At 56.5% G+C, this 21083-nt stretch overlaps 2 protein-coding genes across 3 annotated transcripts; both read right to left on the bottom strand.

Annotated features, from left to right (window-relative positions):
* Nucleotides 1-224: 224 nt before the first annotated feature.
* GDPD3 (glycerophosphodiester phosphodiesterase domain containing 3) lies at nt 225-6900 on the bottom strand. 2 transcript variants are annotated; one of them, XM_004587130.2, is made up of 10 exons: nt 6433-6900; nt 6080-6122; nt 5756-5891; nt 5621-5666; nt 5387-5505; nt 5205-5294; nt 4844-4977; nt 2949-3008; nt 2800-2851; nt 225-723 (listed from the first exon to the last, which is right to left on the bottom strand). In XM_004587130.2, exons 1-10 carry the CDS (start codon nt 6569-6571, stop codon nt 586-588), a joined length of 957 nt encoding a protein of 318 aa, XP_004587187.2. In that variant the 5' UTR covers nt 6572-6900; the 3' UTR covers nt 225-585. The 2 variants fall into 2 exon arrangements, with proteins under 2 accessions (XP_004587187.2, XP_058536969.1); XM_058680986.1 differs by lacking the exon at nt 225-723 and having other exon boundaries at nt 2144-2851.
* Nucleotides 6901-8200: 1300 nt separating this feature from the next.
* Nucleotides 8201-14722, bottom strand: MAPK3 (mitogen-activated protein kinase 3). The gene is made up of 8 exons (XM_058680821.1): nt 14526-14722; nt 13284-13466; nt 10851-11040; nt 10571-10687; nt 10201-10315; nt 8756-8887; nt 8490-8599; nt 8201-8402 (listed from the first exon to the last, which is right to left on the bottom strand). Exons 1-8 carry the CDS (start codon nt 14696-14698, stop codon nt 8280-8282), a joined length of 1143 nt encoding a protein of 380 aa, XP_058536804.1. The 5' UTR covers nt 14699-14722; the 3' UTR covers nt 8201-8279.
* Between the last annotated feature and the right edge of the window lie 6361 nt (nt 14723-21083).

The following is a 21083-nucleotide window of genomic DNA, read 5'->3' as shown; positions in this document are numbered from 1 at the left end:
GCGCGGCCTGGAGCCCCTCTTCGCTGGTCCCCGCAGTCTCTGCGGGAACCGAGACCAGACCCGGAGTCTTGCTCACTACAGTCGGCTCCAGGACCCAGCCTGGCCTAGCGCAGGCCTGGGGCAGCTGTGAAACGTGGGGGATGGGACTTAGTGAAGAGAGGCACCAGTCCGGGGGAGGACGGCGGCCACTCTGGGGACCCCTGGGGTGGACAGGGTGCAAGGACACAGGTGGCGGCAGATATTAAGACTGCAGCTCAGGGAGGAGTTGGGGCTCCTGAAAGCGTCAGGTGCACCAGACCAGTCTCTGGCTCTCAAGGGACTGGCGAGGGGACGCAAGGGACATTCCTGGGGTGCGTGGAGGCCGGGTTGCGCCGGGTGTGGCCATCCTCTGAAGCTGGAATGCGGTGGAACCAGCGGGTCAGGGGCTGCCCAGGGACCTCAGGCTCTGGCCCCAGACTGGCTGGTCTCCTTTAGTCAGTCAGAACCACCCCTCCCTCTCAGCACAAGGAGGCGCCTTGAAAGAAGTTATTTATTTTCCAAGCAGAGACAAGGGAGAGTGGAGCGCGCGGGGGAGACCCTGAGGGCTCAGGAGGCAGGAGCAGTGGGTCCGTGGTTGTCCAGGTAGCGCCTCAGCGCTGTGGGGTAATCGGTTATAACGCCTGTGGCTCCCAGGCTGAAAGCGGTGTCGAAATCCGACTCTTCGTTAAGGCACCAAAACAGCACCTGCGCCAGAACAGGGCTTGAGGTTCCTGCACCCGGTGCTTAAATCCCCGCGGGGGCCCCGCCCACCGAGCTGGGGGCTTGCTGCAGCTGTGGCCTTCTCCGGCATTTTGCAAACTAGTTACTCAACAGTTGCTTTGCAGGGCCTGGGCTTGCATGGTGGCACAATGTCTAAACTGCCATCTGTGGTGAGGGCCAGTGGCCCCTATGTGAGCACGGGTTCGAGTCCTGGCTATTCCACTTCTGATCCCTCTCCCTGCTAATGGGCCTGGAAAGCAGCGCAGGATGGCCTAAGAGCTTGGGTCCTTGCAATCCATAATGGGAGACCTGGAAAAACACTCCTGGCTTCATTCCCGCCCAGTCCCAGCCACTCTCGCTCAAACTCTGCCTTGTAAATGAAATTAAAAATCTTTTTTTTTTAAAGTTAGACTGCATCAATTTCCAGTTAAATTGTAACAAAACAAATGTAGCAAGTACTCAGAGCTTGTTACTTTGTAGTCCTTTTAGTTCAGTTGCCTATGACCTTAAAGTTGTAGCTGTTGAATGTGTGAGGTGGCCCTGGTGTTGTAGTACAGCAAGTTAAGCTGCTGTTTCCAACGTCAGCATCCTCTATCTTAGTGCCGGTTCCTGGCTGCTCCCCTTCTGATCCAATTCCCTGCTAATGAGCCTGGGAAAGCAACAGTGGGTGGCTCAAGTGTTTGGGTCCCTGACCACCCACATGGGAGACTCTTGGCTTCAGCCGTGGTCCACCTGCATGGAGCTCTCAGCTTCAGCCTAGCCCAGACTTAGTGGTTCTAGAGATGTGGGGTGTGAACCAGCAGATGGAAGATCTCTCTCTCCCCACAAGTCTGTCCTTCAAAATAACAAATCTTTGAAAACAATCTGTGTGAGATACAGCTATTTCTACTACCTGCCTCCTTCTTGTCCTGGGTTAGCGACTTCATGTGTGGGGCTTAGAACAGGCCAAGGCAAGAGTATTTAAACCAGGATATGAATTCTCCTGTCTGCACCTCAATTTATTCTTCCCATAGAACTGTTTTGTTTTTCTTAAGAACATTTTTATGTGTTTGAGAGACAGATTTCCCATCCACGAGTTCACTTCCCAGCTGGGATGGGCTGGACCACAGCTGGGAGCTGGGAACTCAGTCCTTGTCCCTTGTGATGTGGCAAGGGCCCAAGCACTGAGCCATCACCTGCTGCCTCCCAGGGTGCGCATGAGCAGAACCCTGGAGTCAGGAGCCAGAGCTCCAAGCAGATGTAGGGCTCCCAGCCAAAGTGGGAATGGCACCCAAAGGCCTGAGTTGAGGTTGTATCCTCCACCCCCACCTCGGGCAAGTTCCTGGGCCTCTTGATTTCTTGGTTTGATAGAGAAAGGTACTGGCCCAGGATGCCACTGGGGAAGACCGGAGGCAGGGAAGGGCTGGTCCTGGCCACCTTGGGGTCCTCCCCACTGCTGTCCCCAGATCAACAGATGAGGCTTCTCCCAGCTGACACCTTCAAAAGCTGTGGGTACCTGGGGCTGCAGCCCCAGTTCCTCCACCTGTCTACCCATGGTCACTTCCTCCAGGCAGCAGTGCTAGGCCAGGCAGGCAGCTCCTCCCCGTGGTGCATGGTGTGGGGCCTGCTGCCCCTTCCCTCCCTTCAGGCCTCTCACCACTCCCAACCCCGCTTTGTAGACCAGCCTCCCTTCTGTCCCAACATCCTGGGGACAGTTTGCTCTTTTCCTCTGCCCTTACTGGTAAGCTCCCATCCCTGGGACCACAGGGTCTGGGACATTCTCACCACATACTAAGCTGGCTCACCGAAAAGACCTGCTCAAAGCTGCTGCTTGTAAGAGGTGGGCAGGGCCTGCTCTCTCCCTTCTTTGGCCATCCCCCCCACCCTACCCCATCAGATTCAGTAGGTCGCTATCATCACCATCATCATCATCATGAAACCCTTTCGAAGTACCAGGCGTGTGTAAGATACTATTCTACTCATTTTGTGGCTGGACAAACCGAGGCCCAGCAGGTGTGAGGCCCTGCCCCAGTGTCTGGCACATGGGGTCCAGGCTGCCAAAGGGGTGGCCCAAGGCCTTACCTGCACGCCCCGCTCCTTCAGGTGTCGGATCAGGCTTTTCCTCATGATGGCCCTGCATGGGGGAAAGGGGATGTGGAGAGGAGGAGCCGCAGAAGGGCAGTGGCAGTGCCCTGGGGGGCCACTCCCTGCTGCCAGCTTGCCCACCTTACCATTTTAAAACCACAGCCACTAGCTGGTTCAGTCCAGAGCAGGAAAATGGGAAGTAGGTTCTGTGTAGAGGCATGGAACAGAAGTATGGAGGGGTGAGGGGGGAAGGGTGACCCCCTGACTTCTAGAAGCCACTCTGCCATTGCCCTCACCTGCCATCCCCCACCCCTGGCACCCCGTTGTCCAGCCAGAGGCTTCTTGCTCACTGGGGCTGTGCCCATCCCTCCCCAGCTGACAGCACAGATGGAGCTTAGATAAGGGACCTGCTTGGACACTCTGGGAGTGAACTGGGGCCAAGGTGGGGCTGGGAGGCAGCTACACACAAAGCTGGTAGCAGGTCAGTGGAGAGGGAATCCCAACTTGGCCTGGCTGCTGAGGACCAGAAGGCTCCTGCAGAGCTGACTACTTCCCCCTGCACAGTGGCCCGGGGCACACCCAGCAAAGGACAGACCCTCTCTGAGAAACCACTACAAATCCTAAATGCAAAACTGCACAAGGGTCCAGCACGGTGGCTCAACTGGCGAATTCTCTGACTTTAAGCACCAGGCATCCCATACAAGCACTGGTGCATATCCCAGCTATTCCATTTCCCATCCAGCTCCCTGCTTATGGCCTAGGAAAGCAGCAGAGGATGGATCAAACCCTTGTGACCCTGCGCCAGTGTGGAAGACCTGGAAGAAGCTCTTAGCTCCTGGCTCCTGGCTTCAGGTCGATTCAGCTGTGCAGTTGAAGCCATTTGGGGAATGAACCAGTAGATGGAGGATCTTTCTCTGTCTTTCCTCTTTAAATCTGCCTTTCCCATAAAAATAAACAAATCTTAAAAAAAAAAAGGAAACTTGGCAGAATGAACCATCGCTTCATAGCCAAGTGGGGGCTGGCTAGGAGCCTTGCCTTCCCTCCCCCCCACCAACAGAGGGGAGCAGAGGGCACTGGGGATCCCTGCAGAGATGCCAGAGCAAAGGGGGAAAGGAACAGGCATTGGGCAGTGTGGCTACAACACTCCACATTTGGGTGTCTGGGTTACCATCCTACCCAACTCCAGCTTCCTGCTAATGCACACCCTAAGGGGTAGCAACTCATGACGCAGTGGCCCAAGCACGCAGGCCCCTGCCATCCATGTGGGAGCCCTGGACTGGGTTCTGGCCTTTTGCTTTGGCCTGGCCCAATAGTCCTTTGTTGGGGGGGGGGGTGTTCTAGCAGATAGAAGATTCTTTAAAAAAAAAAAAAAACTGAAAAGGCAGATTTATGGAGAGAAGGAGAGACAGAAAGTTCTTCCATCCCAAGTGGCCACAACAGCTAAAATTGAGCCAATCCGAAGACAGGAGCCAGGAGCTGCTTCAGGGTCTTCTAGGTGGGCGTGGGGTCCCAAAGCTTTGGGCTATTCTCTACTATTTTCCTCGGCCACAAGCAGAAAGTCGGATGGGAAGTGGAGCAGCTGGGACAGGAACCGGTGCTCATATGGGATCCTGGTGCTTGCAGGGGAAGAGTAGCCGACTGGACCATCGCACCAGGTCTAAATAACAGACCTTGCTGTGTACGTCTCTCTCAAATGTCAAGCAAGCAAGCAAACAGGCAAGCACTCCGCCAACTGGTCCCTTGGGAATCCTAGCCTCCCTGGGGAGAGCCCAGGGCTTATCCCATCCACAGTGGTCTTACTCCAGGGTGTTACTTGCACCCTGAACCCTGCACCACTTATTGTGGATGAAGCCAGGTGAATGATAGATACTCCATGTACCTGAATGCTTGCATGTCATTTCCAGCCCCTGCAGCACTGGGGGCTGCTGGTTGAGATCTACCTTGCGGGGGGGCATGCCTCTTGAGGGCTGATGGGGAGCCCTTCCTGCACCCTAGCTCCTGGGTGGCAGGAAGGAGGTGTCCTGCAGGGGGCTGAGGCTACCTGTTGATGATGCTGGGCAGGAAGCACATGAAGAAGCGCTCGGGAATGGGGACGAAGGGCAGCAGCCCCAGGTAATAGAGCAGCAGCAGCCTGAGCCCCCGACCCATGGTGAAGGCCCGCGGCATCTCCGGGTTCTGCCAAGAGCAGAGGGGAGGAGGAAGTGATCGATTAATCAATTGTTCAGCCTGCTCCTCTGGAAGCAGATGGAGGGAGGGGCAGGCCACCAGAAGGTAGGTTCAAAGTCATATCCAGGCCCAGCTGCGCCCTTCTTCCAGCCAGGCTCTCACATGCCCCTCCACGGAGACCTGCAAGCTTCCCAGCTCAGGCTCCAGACCCAGAGCGGGGACGCAGAGGGACTCACGGCAGCCTTGCACATCTTCATGACCGAGCTCTTCTCCGAGGCCCAGATGGTGATGTCACTACGCCCAAAGCGCTGCACTAGGCCTGCTATCTGGGGAGACGAGGGTGAGGCTGAGGGGAGAGCCAGGCCTCTCTCTGGCCACCAGCCCCCTCGATGCCCACGGCCACCGCTGGCAGCAGCACCTTGTGAACCAGCTCCTCGTTCTCGGCTTTGACCTCAACGCTCATGGGCGTCTGTGGAAATCTCTGGAACACGTCCTCCAGCCGCACCATGCACCGGTCCGCCCCGTGAGCAAAGCGGCCTGGGAACAGGGTGGGGTCGCAGGAAGAGGCAGGAGTGGGAGGGTGGGGATGGGAGAGCCCCAAGTGGAGGGAGGGGATGGGGAAGGCGGGACTTGACTCAGCCCTTGTTCTCACCTGGAGAGAAGTAAACCTCCAGCTCCTCTTTGTAGAGGGGCAGGTCCTGGGGGAGAGTGGAAACCGCGTGAACAGGTGGGACGCTTGGGAGGGAGTGTAGGCTCTGGGCTGGGGGAGGGGGAGAGGCCCACTCACCTCAAAGTCCAGGCTGCCCACATCCCTGTTCAGGCCCGACTGGCGGGACAGGTTCTGGTCGTGGGATACCACCACCACGCCGTCCCGTGTCAGCTGGCAGTCGAGCTCCAGGAGGTCAGCTCGCTGTGCCAAGGAGCTGTCAGAGAGATGGTGGTGGGCCTGAGTACGCAGTGATGGGAGGTGTGAGGTAGCCCGGGCAGTGGGGTGTGGTGGTGGGGGGAGTGGGCCTCACGGAGGGTTGTGTGGGTCCAGTGCACACCTCCCATGGGTGCTGAGCCCCCGAGCAGGAGGGGGAGGCCCCGTGGGAAAGGCAGGCGCACTCACTTCTCCATGGCCTCTAAGGTACTCTCCAGGCGTTCTCCAGACCCTGTGTGGAACGGCTGTGGTGAGTCCCTGGCACCCGGCGGCCTTATCGCCAGCCATCCATCCCCCTTCTCCCCGCGCTAGCCTCTTTCCCGGCTGGCTCAGACAGCCTGGCTGGAGCCAGCCTCTCTCTGCGTATTTGGTGCCCCGCCCCACTCCTGGCTTTCCTTCCACCGTGGTCCTGGCCTCACTTCTCGCATCCCAGGGACCTCCCCTCCTTGCTGTCCACCTGGGCACTGGTCTTCCTGTCTTGTGATCATCCTCCTTCCCACCCCCAGGAGATGCCAAGCCGGTTCCTTCTATTCCTAGCTCACCTCCTCGGTGGGCTGCCAGGCGGGCACAGAAAGCTGGGGCGCAGGCTGGGTGCAGCAGGCGAGGCCGGCGCAGGAAGAAGATGGAGAGCAGGATGTAGCCACCCAAGGCAGGCAGCGCGTAGTATAGCATGGGGCTCATGGCTGCTCCCTCCCCCAGTGGTGCTCAGCAGGTGCAGGTGGCCTGACGCTACCTCTGCTGGCTGTCTTGGCTGCCTCAAAGACAGCCAAGAGCCGGTGTAGGCTGGCTGGGCTTCGGTGCCACGCCCCTGAGACTTGCTGAGCCTGCTGCTGGCTTGGGGCCAGGCTGCAGGGCTCAGCTGGGGCTGGGGGAGAGAGGTGGGAGGCCACCGGCCAGCAGCAGGCAGGCAGTCAGCTTTGACTGTCACGTGCCTGATCCTTCATGGACTCTGGCACCCCTCTGTCTTGGGCCACATGGGGGGAATAAAGCAGTCCCTTACTGCTTGGATGTTTGTGACCCTCACATTCACCCTTACCCCTCTTCCAGAAAATCTGGGGGTGCAGTATACCCCTGAGTTACACCAGCCAGTTCGACAGGAAGTCATTCTGGGGCAGAGGTCGTTGACCCCACTCTTTCCAGGAGTCTGAGACAGGCCTCTCTGCCCCTCTCCACAACCCTCACCCTTAGCCAGTCAGAAGCCAAAGGTTACTAGGATCGGAACCCAAGGTGGTGCTGGCTGGGCCGGACAGCGACAGTCACACACAGAGCCAAGGTCATCATACACACATCTCTATATTTATATATTAGATACAGGCACGGGGCAGGAGGGGGTGGGGGCTCCGTGTGCGTGCTCCCCCGCCGCCCGCTCCCCTCCCACAGAAGCAGCGAGGGCGTTAATGCGGCAGCCTGATGGGGAGGGCTGAGGGCTGGCCCCTATCCTTAGGGATACTAGCCCTTGAGATTCAGGAATGTTCCCCAGGGAGATGGGGGGAGGGTGGTGGTTCAGGAGGTGAGGGGGGCAGGGCTTGCTCAATGTCCCTGCCCTGGCCCTGGGGACATTCCTGTCCCCGGAGGAGCAGCAGTGGCCTCCTCGGGTCAGAGCCCTTCACTTCCCCAAGGAGCAGCCTGGGCCAGCTGGGGTGAGAGGGCAGGGCAGCTGGGGAGTAGGGCACCAGGACGTAGGACAAGGGGCTCTTGGCCTGTGGGAAAGCAGGGGTGAGATGGGGGCTTGGCCCATCACCCCCAACCCCCTGCCCTGGCCCAAGGCTGCCAGGGGCTGGGCACAGTGTCCGTTTTCTAACAGTCCGGCATAGAAGGGCAGGCAGGAGCAGGACCTGGAGGAAAAGACAGAGAAGGAGCCATGAGCAGCAGGTGCCTGACCACGGGTGGGGAAGGTTTTACTATCAGTGTTGGCCCACACAGCACAGGCCAGCCCAGCCCAGCCCAGCCCACGAGGTGTCTTGCACAAACGGGAGCAGGAGAGAGGCCGTGGGTGGCTAGGGCCATGGTGCGGGTGGGGGTGGGCCCACCAAGAGGTCCCCCAGGTGTAGGACAACTGACCTGAGCAAGCGAGAGGCCCCAGGCTCAGGCCACGTGATCCCTGAGCTCCTCTCAAAGCAATCACAGCCCACAGGTCAATGTTTAGCTCTCCTCTCCATGTGGGACCCAGTGTTGGTAGGTGGGGCGGGGCAGGGGCGGGCACGTTAAAGGACTGGGTGGGCCAAGAGTCAGGGTCCCCATTGACAGATGTGAGGTCAGCTCCCTGCTCCAGAGGTGTTGCTGGATGGCTGGTGACACAGGCATGGGTCTACGCATACACAGTAGGGGGACACTCACCAGGTTTTCCCCGCCCCCTCCCAGGGGGCACACAGGGAAGTCTGGAGGGAGGCTAGGGGCACTCCGGGGCCCCAGGCTGGAAGCGGGCCGTTTCCTGGAAGATGAGCTCCTTCAGCCGCTCCTTGGGGAGATCATCCAGCTCCATGTCGAAGGTGAAGGGCTCCTCGGCCACAGGCTGGAGTGAGGAGACCAGGGACGGCTCAGGCCAGGCCCGGGAGGTGTCGGCTCACCTGCTGGCGTGCCCTACTGCGCCCCGCCCCACCTCATCTGTTGGGTCATAGTACTGCTCCAGATAGGGGTGAGCCAGCGCTTCCTCCACCGTGATCCGCTTGTTGGGGTTGAAGGTTAACATCCGGTCCAGCAGGTCAAGGGCTGGGGGGGAGGGGCAAAGATGAGGCTGAAGGAGCTCCCAGGAGCCTCCCATGGCTTGCCGATGCTGGCAGCCCCTGGGATCCAGCATCTGCCGACCTCCACCTGCGCCTAGGGTGTCTCCTCTCTCCCAGGGGCCCCTCCCCAGGTCTCACTCACCCTTGGAGTCTGACTTGGGAAACAGTTTGTTCCAGGCCACTTTGGTCTTGGAGGGCAGCGACTGCAGGTAGTTGCGGGCCTTCATGTTGATGATGCAGTTGAGGTCCTCCTGGGACGGTGAGCCCAGGATACCTGTGCAGACGGAGGGTGAGCTGCTCGGAGGACTTCCTCCTCCTCCTCCTTCCCCTCCTTTTTGGCCAGCCATCTGCTCCAGCCCCTCAGTCACCTGCCTTACAGTGTCAAAGAGTCAAAGGTCTGGAGCCAGGCACTCTGAGCTCAAAGCTGGGCTCTAGCCTTCTTTGCTTTTAAGGTTTATTTATTTTGGGCCTTTAGCAGTAGCCTAGTGGCTAAAGTCCTTGCTTTGTATGAGCTGGGATCCCATATGGGCACCAGTTCGTATCCTGGCTGCTTCACTTTCCCATCCAGCTCCCTGCTTGTGGCCTGGGAAAGCAGTGTAGGATGGCCCAAAGCCTTGGGACCCTGCACCCAGGTGGGAGATCTGGAAGTTTCTAGTTCCTGGCTTCAGATAGGCTCAGCTCTGGACATTGAGGCTACTTGGGAAGTGAAACAGCAGATGGAACATCTTCCATTAAATCTGCCTTTCCAATAAAAATAAAATCTTTTTTTAAAAAGATTTATTTTTTTAGATATTTGTTTATTTTTATTACAAAGTCAGATATACAGAGAGGAGGAGAGACAGAGAGGAAGATCTTCCGTCCAATGATTCACTCCCCAAGTGAGCTGCAACGGCCGGTGTTGTACCAATCCGAAGCCAGGAGCCAGGAACCTCTTCCAGGTCTCCCACATGGGTGCAGAGTCCCAAAGCTTTAGGCCATCTTCAACTGCCTTCCCAGGCCACAAGCAGGGAGCTGGATGGGAAGTGGAGCTGCTGGGATTAGAACCGGCATCCATATGGGATCCCGGCGCATTCAAGGTGAGAACTTTAGCCGTAGGCCACCGTGCCAGGCCCAGATTTATTTATTTTTATTTGAAAGGCAGATATACAGAGAGGAGAAGAGAAAGAGAAGATCTTCCATCCATTAATTCACTTCCCAAGTGACTGCAACGGCTAGAGCTGAACCAATCCGAAGCCAGGAACTTCTTCCAGGAACTTCTTCACCCATGCGGGTGCAGGGTCCCAAAGCTTTGGGCCATCCTCCACTGCTTTCCCAGGCCATGATGCAACCCATGTGGGATGCGGGTGCATAGGCAGAGGCTTAGCCTAACTATGCTATGGTAGCAGCTAGCCCTTCCAGCAAGCACTTCCTGAGGCCTGAGGCTTTGGCCATCCAGGCAATCGGGACAGTTACCTACGCCCCCACTGAGGCCATGAGATACTGCTGCAGTTCTACAGGTGGCAGGTATCAATGATCCTGACCCTCAGACACTGCCTCTTCTCTGATTCCCCTCACGTCCTCTGCCTCTGCCGGGCCAGGCCCCCTCACCTAGAATGTGGTTGAGTTGGTCCAGGTAGTGCTTGCCAGGGAAGATAGGCCGATTGGAGAGCATCTCAGCCAGGATGCAGCCCACAGACCAGATGTCGATGGACTTGGTATAGCCCTGGGGAAGGACAGAGAAGTAGTGAGGGGCTCCTCGAGCAATCTTGGTTCAGCAAGGTCCTGGGGCATGGGCCAAGCTACCCCTGCCATGCTAGACCCTGGGTAGAGGCCTAGGGAGCCAGGTTTCCTTTCAGAGCCCAAGTCACTGAGGATGGACTTCCTGTGCCCTGGGGGTTCCCTTCCAACCCTCTGTCCTGGCTCAGAGATGGCTTCAGGGCTCTGATGCCTTCCTTTCTGAGCTGGGGTGCTGTGTTACCTTGGAGTTCAGCATGATCTCTGGGGCCCGGTACCAGCGTGTGGCCACGTACTCCGTCAGAAAGCCAGTGTGGTCGTGCTCAGGGTCTGCGATGCGGGCCAGACCAAAGTCGCAGATCTGCAATCATACCCGGGCATCTGAGCTTGGCGTTTGGTGCTCGGCATGTGCAGCCCAGGCAGTGCCACCCCGCCCGCACTCCCCCTCTTTGACCTATGCTGTTCTACAGATCCCCAGCATGGATGAGAGGGAAGGGGAGTGGCCCGGCGGCCGCCCCGCAGACCTTAAGGTCACAGGTGGTATTGATGAGCAGGTTGGAGGGCTTCAGGTCCCGGTGCAGCACATTGGCCGAGTGGATGTACTTGAGGCCCCGCAGGATCTGGTAGAGGAAGTAGCAGATGTGGTCATTGCTCAGCTGCTGGCTTTTGAGCAACTTGTACAGGTCAGTCTCCATCAGGTCCTGCACGATGTAGCTGGTGATGGCCCGAGAGCCCCCCCCCAGACAGGGGACAGAGAGGGGCACTCCGTCAAGGAAAACTGGCTCAGGAAGATGTGACTGCACACCCGTGTCCCTGGGCTCCCTGGGATTCGAGAGATCCTGCCCAACGCCCCAGCAAAGGCACAGGGGACCCCAAATATTGCACTCTGGCCCGTGGCCTCCATCTTCCTCCCAGGGAAATGGGGCTGCCAGCAAGCCCTAGGAGGCGAGAACGTTCATGGTTCGCAGGTGCAGCTCCAGGTCTGCATTGAAAGTCCTGCTGTAGCTCAGGTCCTTAAAACGTGCATGGGCAAATGAAATGAAAGGAAACCATCGATTTGGGTGCAGAGAATACAGTCCACCAATTCCATGGGTCTCAGAGAGTTGGGAGGACTGTGTCTGATTAAGAGATTCTATAGGGCTTGGTGCAGTAGCCTAGTGGCTAAAGTCCTACTCTTACATGTACTGGGATCTCATATGGGCACCAATTCATGTCCCAGCAGTCCCGCTTCCCATCCAGCTCCCTGCTTGTGGCCTGGGAAGGCAGTAAAGGATGGCCCAAGACGTTTGAACCCTGCAGTTGCGTGGGAAACTTAGAGGCTTCGGATTGGCTTATCTCTGGCTGTTGCAGGCACTTGGGCAATGAATCAGTGGATGGAAGGTCTTCCTATCTGTCTCTCCTACTCTGTTTATCTGACCTTCCAATAAAAATGAATAAATCTTTTAGAAAAGAGAGTTGGGCCTGGTGTAGTAGCTCAGCAGCTTAAGTCCTCGCCTTGAACGCACAGCATCCCCCATGGGCACCGGTTCTAATCTCGGCAACCCTGCTTCCCATCCAGTTCCCTGCTTGTGGCCTGGAAAAGCAGCCGAGGACAGCCCAAAGCTTTGGGACCCTGCACCTGTGTGGGAGACCTGGAAGAGGCTCAGAGCTCCTGGCTTCAGATCAGTGCAGCTCCAGCTATTGAGGCCACTTGGAGAATGAATCAATGGATGGAAGGTCTTCCCCTCTGTTTTTCCTCCTCTGTATATCTAACTTTGCAATAAAAATAAATTAATCTTTAAAAAAAAGATTCTATAAGTATTTCATGTTTTTATGGGGGGGAGGGACATGAAAATAAACACTTTCATTCTCTTTTTTTCTGACTATTCCTAGGCTTTATGAACTCAGCCTGTGCCTGCATCTCCACTGGTCTGAGAGAGGGCAGACAGCTGCATAAATGAGCCAGGCCACGACTCGGCATGGAGTAAGTCCTTAACCAGCACAGGGCCACGTGGCTGCCGGGGGTGGTGGTGGTGGTTAAATGAGATAATGTAAGAACACCATCTGGCGTGTAATCAATGTTTGGCTTAAAAATAAATGCCTGCTGCTTGTACAAGAAAAAACAAACGAGGCAATACTCCCAACAGAGCACTTGGACTCGGCGACGAGGGCCTGGCCACCTGGTGGAGAATGGGGGCGTCGGTGTCTTTTTACGTCGGCCTCATTGGAAGACAAAACAGAGATTAGCCCAAATAAACACATGTCATGTAGCTCATCTCTGGACCGGCTTTTTGAATTAACCTTGTTGGGGTCATCAGAGGACTCCAGGGTCAGCCCAGCACTACTGCCCAGAGAGGTGCACCTGTGCAGGCTGGTGGCATGGGCGGGGTAGGTGAGAGGTGCTGGTTATCACCAGCGGCCAGCAGCTGAGCCAGGGACGGAAGCTGACAGCAGTGTGGCGGGGCAGGGCACTGAGGCTGAGCTGTGCCTCCCTGGGCAAGGTGCAGCTGCACAGGTGCTCAGGGCGGGGCTCTGGGCAGGAAGTCCAAAGGAAAGATAAGGGCAAGTTCCTGACTGGGGAGGGAAGCTGGGGTTGGGGGGACAGCCACAGAAACACTTCCTGGGGCTCTTTGGGCCTCGGCATCCATATCTTGGGGATGGCACTGGAGGGCCGGTCTCCCAGGGCAGTGGGAAGGCAGGGTGCACTGCCTTGGTACACTTGACTTTCCCTCCTCCCTGCTTTCCTTCCGTCTGGGCACCCAGAGAGAAAGAATCACCAGTCTGTTGGGCAAGAGCTGACCGTGGGCAGGGGCCGGGGCAGGTCACATAGCTGCCGATGGTGGAGGACAAAGCGCCCATAGAGGATGTGGGGCCCAGCCTCCCCATGGAAGGCACAGAACAGGGAAGGGGGTGGAGGAGGAGGCACCTGGCCAGGGCCACCCTGCCCTGCGCAGCCAGCGTCCAGGGCTCAAGGATACACATCCCTCATGGCGTCCAGGGTGGGCGCGCGGAGGATGTCCCGGATGCCGATGACGTTCTCGTGGCGGAAGCGCAGTAGGATCTGGATCTCGCGCAGCGTGCGCTGGCAGTAGGTCTGGTGCTCGAAGGGGCTGATCTTCTTGATGGCCACGCGGGTCTTACGCACGTGGTCATAGGCCGAGCTGAGAGGCCCAGAAGACAACTGAGTTTGCGGCGGCCATCGTTCCCCAATATCCACCCCCCAACTCCAGTGTGGCCTCCACAAAGGGGCAGTCCTGGCCTGTCCGGCCCCACCCAGGCCCGGGCTGGGAGGCGACAGCGGTCAAGAGGGCTCTGGCCAAGTTATAAACAATACTGGTTCCTTCCTGCCGCCAAGGCCTGGGCTCTCCAGGGAGAGAGAGCTGGGGACCAGCCAGGCGGCCTTTTGGTGACTTCACAAACAGAGGAAGAGGCTGACCACTCGCTGGTTTCCCCTTTGCCTCCTCATTCTAGCTGCCCCGACCTGGCTGGGGCCCTCCTCTTCCCCGACAAGACTCCATCACTACCCTCCTCTCTACCATCCTCAACTCAAGACAGGTCCAGGCAGTGGGAGAAGAGACAGATGTGGCAAATAGAGGGAGAGGGGGCAGGCACAGGCGGTATGCAGGGAAGGGATGGGAGGGGCGGGCCTGGGGTGAGGACTTGGGCAGGCAGGACCCCCAGACATCTCCTCAAAGATGCAGGGAAGGAAGGAGGCACTCCTGGCTGCGAGGCCCCCACGGCCAGCCAGCCCCAGGCCCTGAGGCCCACAGCCTGGCCCCACCCTGCGCTCTGTTCCTTCCGCCCCAACTCCCCGGGCAGAACGTCCGCTGGGAGCTCCAAGGCGCCCCAAGGACCCCTCGTCCAAGTAGGGGGCAACAGGGTCCCCAGACACCAGGACCACTTACTGCCTTCGCCTCTTACGGGTCTCCAGGGTCATCCACGAGCCCATAGCTCCCCCACCCAGACACCCAGCTGCTGGCTCCCTCCAGGGCCCAGGGGTGGGTTCAAAGCCCCCAAGCCCCCTTCCCCGGGGAACGTGGGCTGCGCCCCCTCCCCCAGAAAGCACTCCAGGGCTCCCATCCCGGCTAGCGCCTCTAGCCTCCAGAATCCCCCGCCTCTGCAGGACGCTCCAGGTCTCCACGTCCCACCAAGTCCAGGACACCCCTCCCCGCTGGCTCCCCCATCCCGAGGCCGCCCCCTCCCCCGGAACGCCCCCTCACCTGACCATGCCATACGCGCCCTCGCCGATGTACTGAAGCTGCGTGTAGCGCGGGCCCACGTCGAACGGCTGCCCCTTGACGATCTCCACTTCCCCGGGGACCCCCGGGCCGACCCCCTCGGCTCCCCGGGGCTCCCCGCCCCCGCCCCCCTGAGCCGCCGCCGCAGCCGCCATCTCCACTCCTCCCCTCCCGCCCGCCGGCGGCCCCGCCCGAGGCCCCGCCCCTTCCCGCCCGCCCCGTCGTCCGCGGGGCCGCGCGCGCCAGCCCCGCCCCGCCCCCGCGCCCCGCCCCCGCGCGCCGCCGCACGCGCCCCCGCCGCCGTCACGTGGCCCTCCCCCGGCGTGGGCGCGCGCGTGGGGCCATGATGCGGGGCGGCCCACGCCCCCTCGGGCCCTCCTCCTGAGGCGACTGGGAGACCCCACCTGCCCTTAAAAGAGGTGCTGCCCGTGTGGGGTCCGGCCTCCTGAAGGGGGGCTGCTGCCCCTCGACGCCCCGCCAACTTCACACCTTGGGCGGTTCTATGCCAGGCCCAGCTTGCTGTTGGGTTGGGCACGACTGGATCCCTGAGGACACTTTTATGTCCCTTAGGACAGCACCGCCCTATTTATGGATGACATCTGATGTCTCAGCAACATAGGGGGGCATGTCCGTCTTGTTCCTTACTGGACATCCCCTCCCTACACTGTGGGTGGCACTGAGACTGAAAAAAAATGTTTAAATGAAGGAATCAGATTTTTATATAATATTTATTTATTTGAAAGGCACAGTTTCAGAGAGCTCTTCCATCCACTGATTCATTTGCCAAATGGCCCAAAGCCCAAAGCTGGGCCAGGTGGAAGCCAGGAGCCTGGGAATGCAACTGGTCTCCAACACGGGCTCAGGGGCCCTAGCGCTTGGGCCATCCTCCACTGCTTTCCCAGGCACGTTAGCAGGGAGCTGGGACTTGAACCAGCATGCACATGGGATTCTAGCACCGCAAGTGCAGGTTTAACGTGCTATGCCATGGGGCCGGCCCCAAGTTATTTATTGCATAAACTTCTAAGTGGCAGTGAGGGCTGAGCTCTGGGCTAGGCGCTGTGGCTAATGGAAGGTGGGTGAGAACTAGAGCTGCAGAACGCCCAGGGCCAGGGGCGGAGGCGCAGGAGCCGCAGCTGTAGCCTGGCTGACCAGAGCAGCTGCAGGGCTGCAGGGCCAAGGGGAGTTGGAGCTGGCGAGGCATCCGGCTGTTCATCAGTAGTGAAAGCGCTTGGAGGGGAGGTTTGCCAGATCCTGTTGCAATTGCGGGAGAATCCAGTGTCTCAGAAAAGCAGCGTGGGCTTCAGCTTTCCTGAGTGGGAGTGAGTGAGCTTCCCGCCTGGGAAAGGCTGCTGGGAGGTGGCGGGAGCGAAGCAGCCCCTCCTGCGGGGAGTCGCAGTGACAGGCGCAAGGCTGAGAGGGCCCTCCGGTGGCCGAGGCTGGTATTTCCTCCATGGACGGTGCTAACACCCATCAGGCATTTCTGCGTACTTCCTCTCCTGTAATTCAGTAAGCTTCGTAGCAATCATAGGAAATGAATGCCACTAGCTTTTTAAAAAAAAAATCTATTGTTAACATAGAGTCACAGAGAGAGAATCTTCCATCTGCTGGTTCACTTCCTAAATGGCTGCAATGGCCGGGGCTGTACCATGCTGGAGCCAGGAGCAACCTGGAACTTGATCCCATGAGCACTTGGGCCACTTCTGGGGGCTCTTATGGGATGACAGTGTCACAGGCAGAGCTCCCCCAACTGCTTCACAGCACCGACCCCCATGGACATTTAAGAAGGAAAAACAGGGTTGGTGCAGTGGTACAGCAAGCTGATTCTCTGCCCTGTGGCACCAGTATCCCACATGGGTGCCGCTTCGTGTCCTGTCTATGCCACTTCCCACCCAGCTCCCTGCTTCTGGTCTGGGAAAGCAGCAGAGGATGGTCCAAAGTCCTTGGGCCCCTGCACGCATGTGAGAGACCTGGAAGAAGCTCTTGGCTCCCAGTTTCGAACTCTGCCTTTCAAATAAATTAAACGTTTTAAATTTTTTTTTTAATATTTGAGAGAAAGATTTTACAGAGAGAGAGATATCTTCCATCTGCAGGTTCACTCCCGAAAGATCCACAATGTTTGGAACTGGGATGATCTGAAGCCAGGAGCAAGTAGCTTCCTCCAGGTCTCCCGTGTGGGTATACAGGCTCAAGGACTTGAACCATTCTCCACTGCTTTCCCAGGCCACAAGCAGTGAGCTGAATTGGAAGTGGAGCAGCCAGGATACAAACCAGCGCCCATATGGGATGCTGGCGTCATGGGTAGAAGGTTAGTCTGTTGAGCCGCCACAGCACCGGCTAGTCAAGACAATCTCTTGAAGGCCATTTACTGGCATCTTTCCTCTGACATCCTCTTCTGTAGCAACTCATGTCTGACCCCAGGAAGCTTCTCACGGAGACAGGCAGTAGGTGATGACTGGTCGGAAGACAGCACATATACCTCTCAATGGCTGGATGCTTCAGGGAGTCTGTGTGAAATAGACACCATTTACCTGTCATGGAAGACAGCTGGGTGACTTTTTGAAGCACAGCTATTGACGAGTGTCATGCCTGGGATTCAAACTCGCATCTGTCTGACTCCAGAGCAAGGATTGGACTTGGCTGCCTCAAGGCTGTGTTGAACCTATGGCTGTATTCATGGATGTGTGTATGGCTTGGTCCATGCCATTTTGATTTCCTTTAGAGAGAAAAAAAAGAAAGAAACAAAAGAAAAACAATCAAACAAGGGATCAGCATCACAGTACAGTGGGCTAAGCCGTTGTATGAGGGCCCAGCGCAGTATCCTAGTGGCTAGAGTCCTCGCCTTGACCCCATTTAGGCTTCCCGTTCTAATCATGGCAGCCCTGCTTTCCATCCAGCTCCCTGCTTGCGGCCTGGGAAAGCAATCAAGGACGGCCGAAAGAAACCTTGAGACCCTGTACCTGCGTGGGAAACCTGGAAAGAAGTTCCTGGCTCCTGGCTTCAAATCGGCTCAGCTCTGGCCATTGCGGTCACTTGGGGAGTGAATCATCAGATGGTAGATCTTCCTCTCTGTCTCTCCTTCTCTCTGTATTATCTGACTTTCCAATAAAAAATGAATAAATATTAAAAAAAAAAAAAAAGCTGTTGCCTGGGCTGCTGGCATTTCGTACAGGTATCTGTTCACGTCCCAGCTGCCACACTTCTAATCCAGCTCTCTGTTAAGGAGCCTGAGAAACCAGAGGAGGATGGTTCAGTTGCTTGGATCCTGCTGCACACATGGGAGCGCTGGATGGACTTCTAGGCTCTCGGCTTCGGCCTGGCTCAGCCCCAGCCACTGTGGGGACTGAAACAGCACATAAATGATCTCTCTCTTTCTCTCTCTCTGCCTTTCAAACAGGTAAAATAAATCTTTGCAAAAAAAAAAAAAAAGAAGAAGAAGAAGAAGAACACACACAGCAAAACCAGAATGGGCTCCAGAGTCAGACAGCCCTGTTACTGCTTAGTTGTTGTTTCAGTTCTTCTGCAGTGTTCACATCTGAAGACTATCTGACACTTCCTGCGTGGGGATGTGACGACTTTTGCTGCTTGTATATGTGACTGTGGCTTCGTGGCATCACTTTCCTGAACCTTAATTTCCTCAAATGCAAACTTGCTACCCCAGGCTGCTGGCAGGTGTAGCGAGGAGTTCAGAGACTTTGAGAACAGCGCAAGATAGCTGTTCAGATGGCAGCAGGTGTCAGCTGCCTGCTCTTAGGAAAGTCTCCCTAGGTTGACAGTAAATATATTTTAAAATACTTACTTATTTTTTTTAAAGATTTATTTATTTTTATTACAAAGTCAGATATACAGACAGGAGGAGAGACAGAGAGGAAGATCTTCCGTCCGATGATTCACTCCCCAAGTGAGCCGCAATGGCCAGTACTGTGCCAATCCGAAGCCGGGAACCAGGAACCTCTCCCACGCGGGTGCAGGGTCCCAAAGCTTTGGGCCGTCCTCGACTGCCTTCCCAGGCCACAAACAGTGAGCTGGATGGAAAGTGGAGCTGCCGGGACTAGAACCGGTGCCCATACGGGATTCCAGGGCGTTCAAGGCGAGGACTTTAGCTGCTAGGCCACGCCGCCGGGCCCAACTTACTTATTTTTTATTTGTGTTTATTTGAAAGGTAGAGATAGAGAGACATGGTGAGGCATGGAGAGAGAGAGAGAGAGAGAGAGAGAGAGAGATCTTCCATCTGCTGGTTCACTTGCCAAATGCCCACAGCAGCTGGGACTTGGCCAGGCCAAAGCCAGGAGCCTGGAGCTCAGTGCAGGTCTCCCCCGTGGGTGGCACAGGCCTCACTCCTTGAGCCAGAATTGTTGCCTCCCAGGATGTGCATGTGCAGGAAGCTGGCTGCATTCCAAGCTCTCTGCCATGAGATGTGGATGTCCCAAGTGGCAGCTTAACCCACTGTGTCAATCGCCCCTTTTGGTAAAGCTATTCCTTACATTGCCACGGAATTCATCATCTCAAAGTTCAGCTGTTGGGTCTGGCACAGTAGCCTAGTGGTTAAATCCTCACCTTGCATGTGCTGGGATCCCATGTGGGCGCCAGTTCGTGTCCTGGTTACTCCACTTCCCACATCCTTGCTTGTGGCCTGGGAAAGCAGTGGAGAACAGGCCAAAGCCTTGGGACCCTGCACACAAGTGAAAGACTCAGAAGAAACTGCTGGCTTCTGGCTTCAGATCGGCTCAGCTCTGCCTGTTGTGCCCATTTGGGGAGTGAACCAGCAGACGGAAGATCTTCCTCTCTGTATCTCCTTCTCTTTGTGTATCTGACTTTCCAATAAAAATAAATAAATCTTTTTTTTTCAGTGGTTTTTAGTATGTTCCAAAGACCAGGTGAGTATCCCCACTACCCAATTCCAGAGTATTTTCATCATCCCGAAAGCAGCTCCCACAGGCATCGATCGGCACTCAGTGCCTTGGGCAGACAGCGCCCCTCCCCTCCACCCCCACAGCCGCTAATTTGCTTTCTGTCATTATTCTGGAAATTTTGTGTAAATGGAATTCTTTACTGTATGATCCTTTTTGGAACCTGTCTTACTTTACTTGACTGACTTTCTTTCTTTCTTTCTTTCTTTCTTTCTTTCTTTCTTTCTTTCTTTCTTTCTTTTCTTTCTTTTTCTTGTAAGATTTATTTTATTTTATTGGAAAGGCAGATGTACAGACAGGAGGAGAGAGAGAGAGGAAGATCTTTCGTCTGATGATTCACTCCCCAAGTGAGTGCAATGGCCAGTGCTGCGCCGATCCGAAGCCAGGAGCCAGGAACTTCTTTCCAGGTCTCCCATGAAGGGGCAGGGTCCCAAGGGTTTGGGCCGTCCTCGACTGCTTTCCCAGGCCACAAGAAGGGAGCTGGATGGGAAGTAGAACAGCCGGCATTAGAACCAGCACCCATATCTGGCGGTTGCCAGGTGAGGATTTAGCCACTGAGCCATGGTGCTGGGCCCTTTCATGTCCTTTTATGTCATGGCTTCCTCTGGCTCCGTGAACATACTTGGGATGTCCATGATGATGTCTAAGTTAAATCTGCCATCTGTTCCTCTCACAGGTGCCTCTGCTTGTTTGCCTGTTTATCGTGGGTCCCATGTTCCAGCACCTCGTGTGTCTCATAATTTTTGTTGGAAACACTTCAGGTACTATCTTGCAGTAATTCTGGTTGTGGGTTTCCCTTTTCCCATGTGGGGGGTTGTTTTTGTTGTTTCCTTCATACATTTATGAACATCTATTTCGAATTTGAAATTTTTTATTTTTAAATTTTATATTTTATAAAATATAGTTATATATTGTATATATACACACACATATTTATTAATTTGAAAGAGTTACAAAGAGAGAGAGCAAAGTATTTCGCTTGCTGGTTCACTCCCCAGATGGCCACGATGGCTAAGGCTGGGCCAATCCGAAGCCAGGAGCCAGGAGATTCATCCGGGTTTCCCACGTGGGCACAGGTGCCCTAGCACTTGGGCTATCTGCTGCTGCTTTCCCAGGTGCATCAGCAGGGAGCTGGATTGAAAGTGGAGCAGCCGGGACTCTAACTGGTGCCCAGTGATGTGCCACAGCAGCAGCCCCCTCATCTCTTACTGGCTACCCCTTCCCTGGAGCCACATCTCTGAGTCCTCCAGCGGGCGATGGGTAGCCCACAGCTCTGGTCTTCCTGGCTCGCCTTTCCCAGTGTGGGAGCTTTGCTTTTGGAGCAGGTGAGCGTGAATGTTGTCAGGGTCCCCCCACCCCCACACCCGGGGAATCTTGGATTTTCACACCCCCTCCTGTGGGTAGGAGCCGGGGGAGGGGGACAAGGGCCCTGTTTCTCTGCCACATGCAGTGGGAATCTAATCGTTGCATTTTAGACCTGCAGACAATGAACACAGAGGCCTGCCTGTCTGGGTACCATCAGCGAGTAGTGGCTGCAGGCCGAGGCCAGGAGCCGGCCTGTCTGCTAGGCCGTGCTGCCTTCTCTGCAGCTGAGCCAGGGCGCTCTTGCCGAGGCCCAGCCCCTTAATTTTCC

The sequence above is a fragment of the Ochotona princeps genome, chromosome 24 (assembly GCF_030435755.1).
Source record: "Ochotona princeps isolate mOchPri1 chromosome 24, mOchPri1.hap1, whole genome shotgun sequence".
Lineage (NCBI taxonomy): Eukaryota > Metazoa > Chordata > Mammalia > Lagomorpha > Ochotonidae > Ochotona > Ochotona princeps.
The sequence above is the reverse complement of the archived record's forward strand: the minus strand, read 5'-3'. Positions and strand labels throughout refer to the sequence as shown.

Coding starts and splice junctions, on each gene's coding strand:
- MAPK3 (XM_058680821.1), bottom strand. CDS start 14,698: ATGGCGGCTGCGGCGGCGGCTCAGGGGGGCGGGGGCGGGGAGCCCCGG. Junction 10,316..10,570: donor AGATCATGCTGAACTCCAAG/GTAACACAGCAC, acceptor GTCCTTCCCCAG/GGCTATACCAAGTCCATCGA. Junction 8,403..8,489: donor ACTATGACCCAACAGATGAG/GTGGGGCGGGGC, acceptor TCCTCACTCCAG/CCTGTGGCCGAGGAGCCCTT.
- GDPD3 (XM_058680986.1), bottom strand. CDS start 6,571: ATGAGCCCCATGCTATACTACGCGCTGCCTGCCTTGGGTGGCTACATC. Junction 5,506..5,620: donor GGAGGTTTACTTCTCTCCAG/GTGAGAACAAGG, acceptor CCCTGTTCCCAG/GCCGCTTTGCTCACGGGGCG. Junction 2,852..2,948: donor GTGGCTGTGGTTTTAAAATG/GTAAGGTGGGCA, acceptor TCCCCCATGCAG/GGCCATCATGAGGAAAAGCC.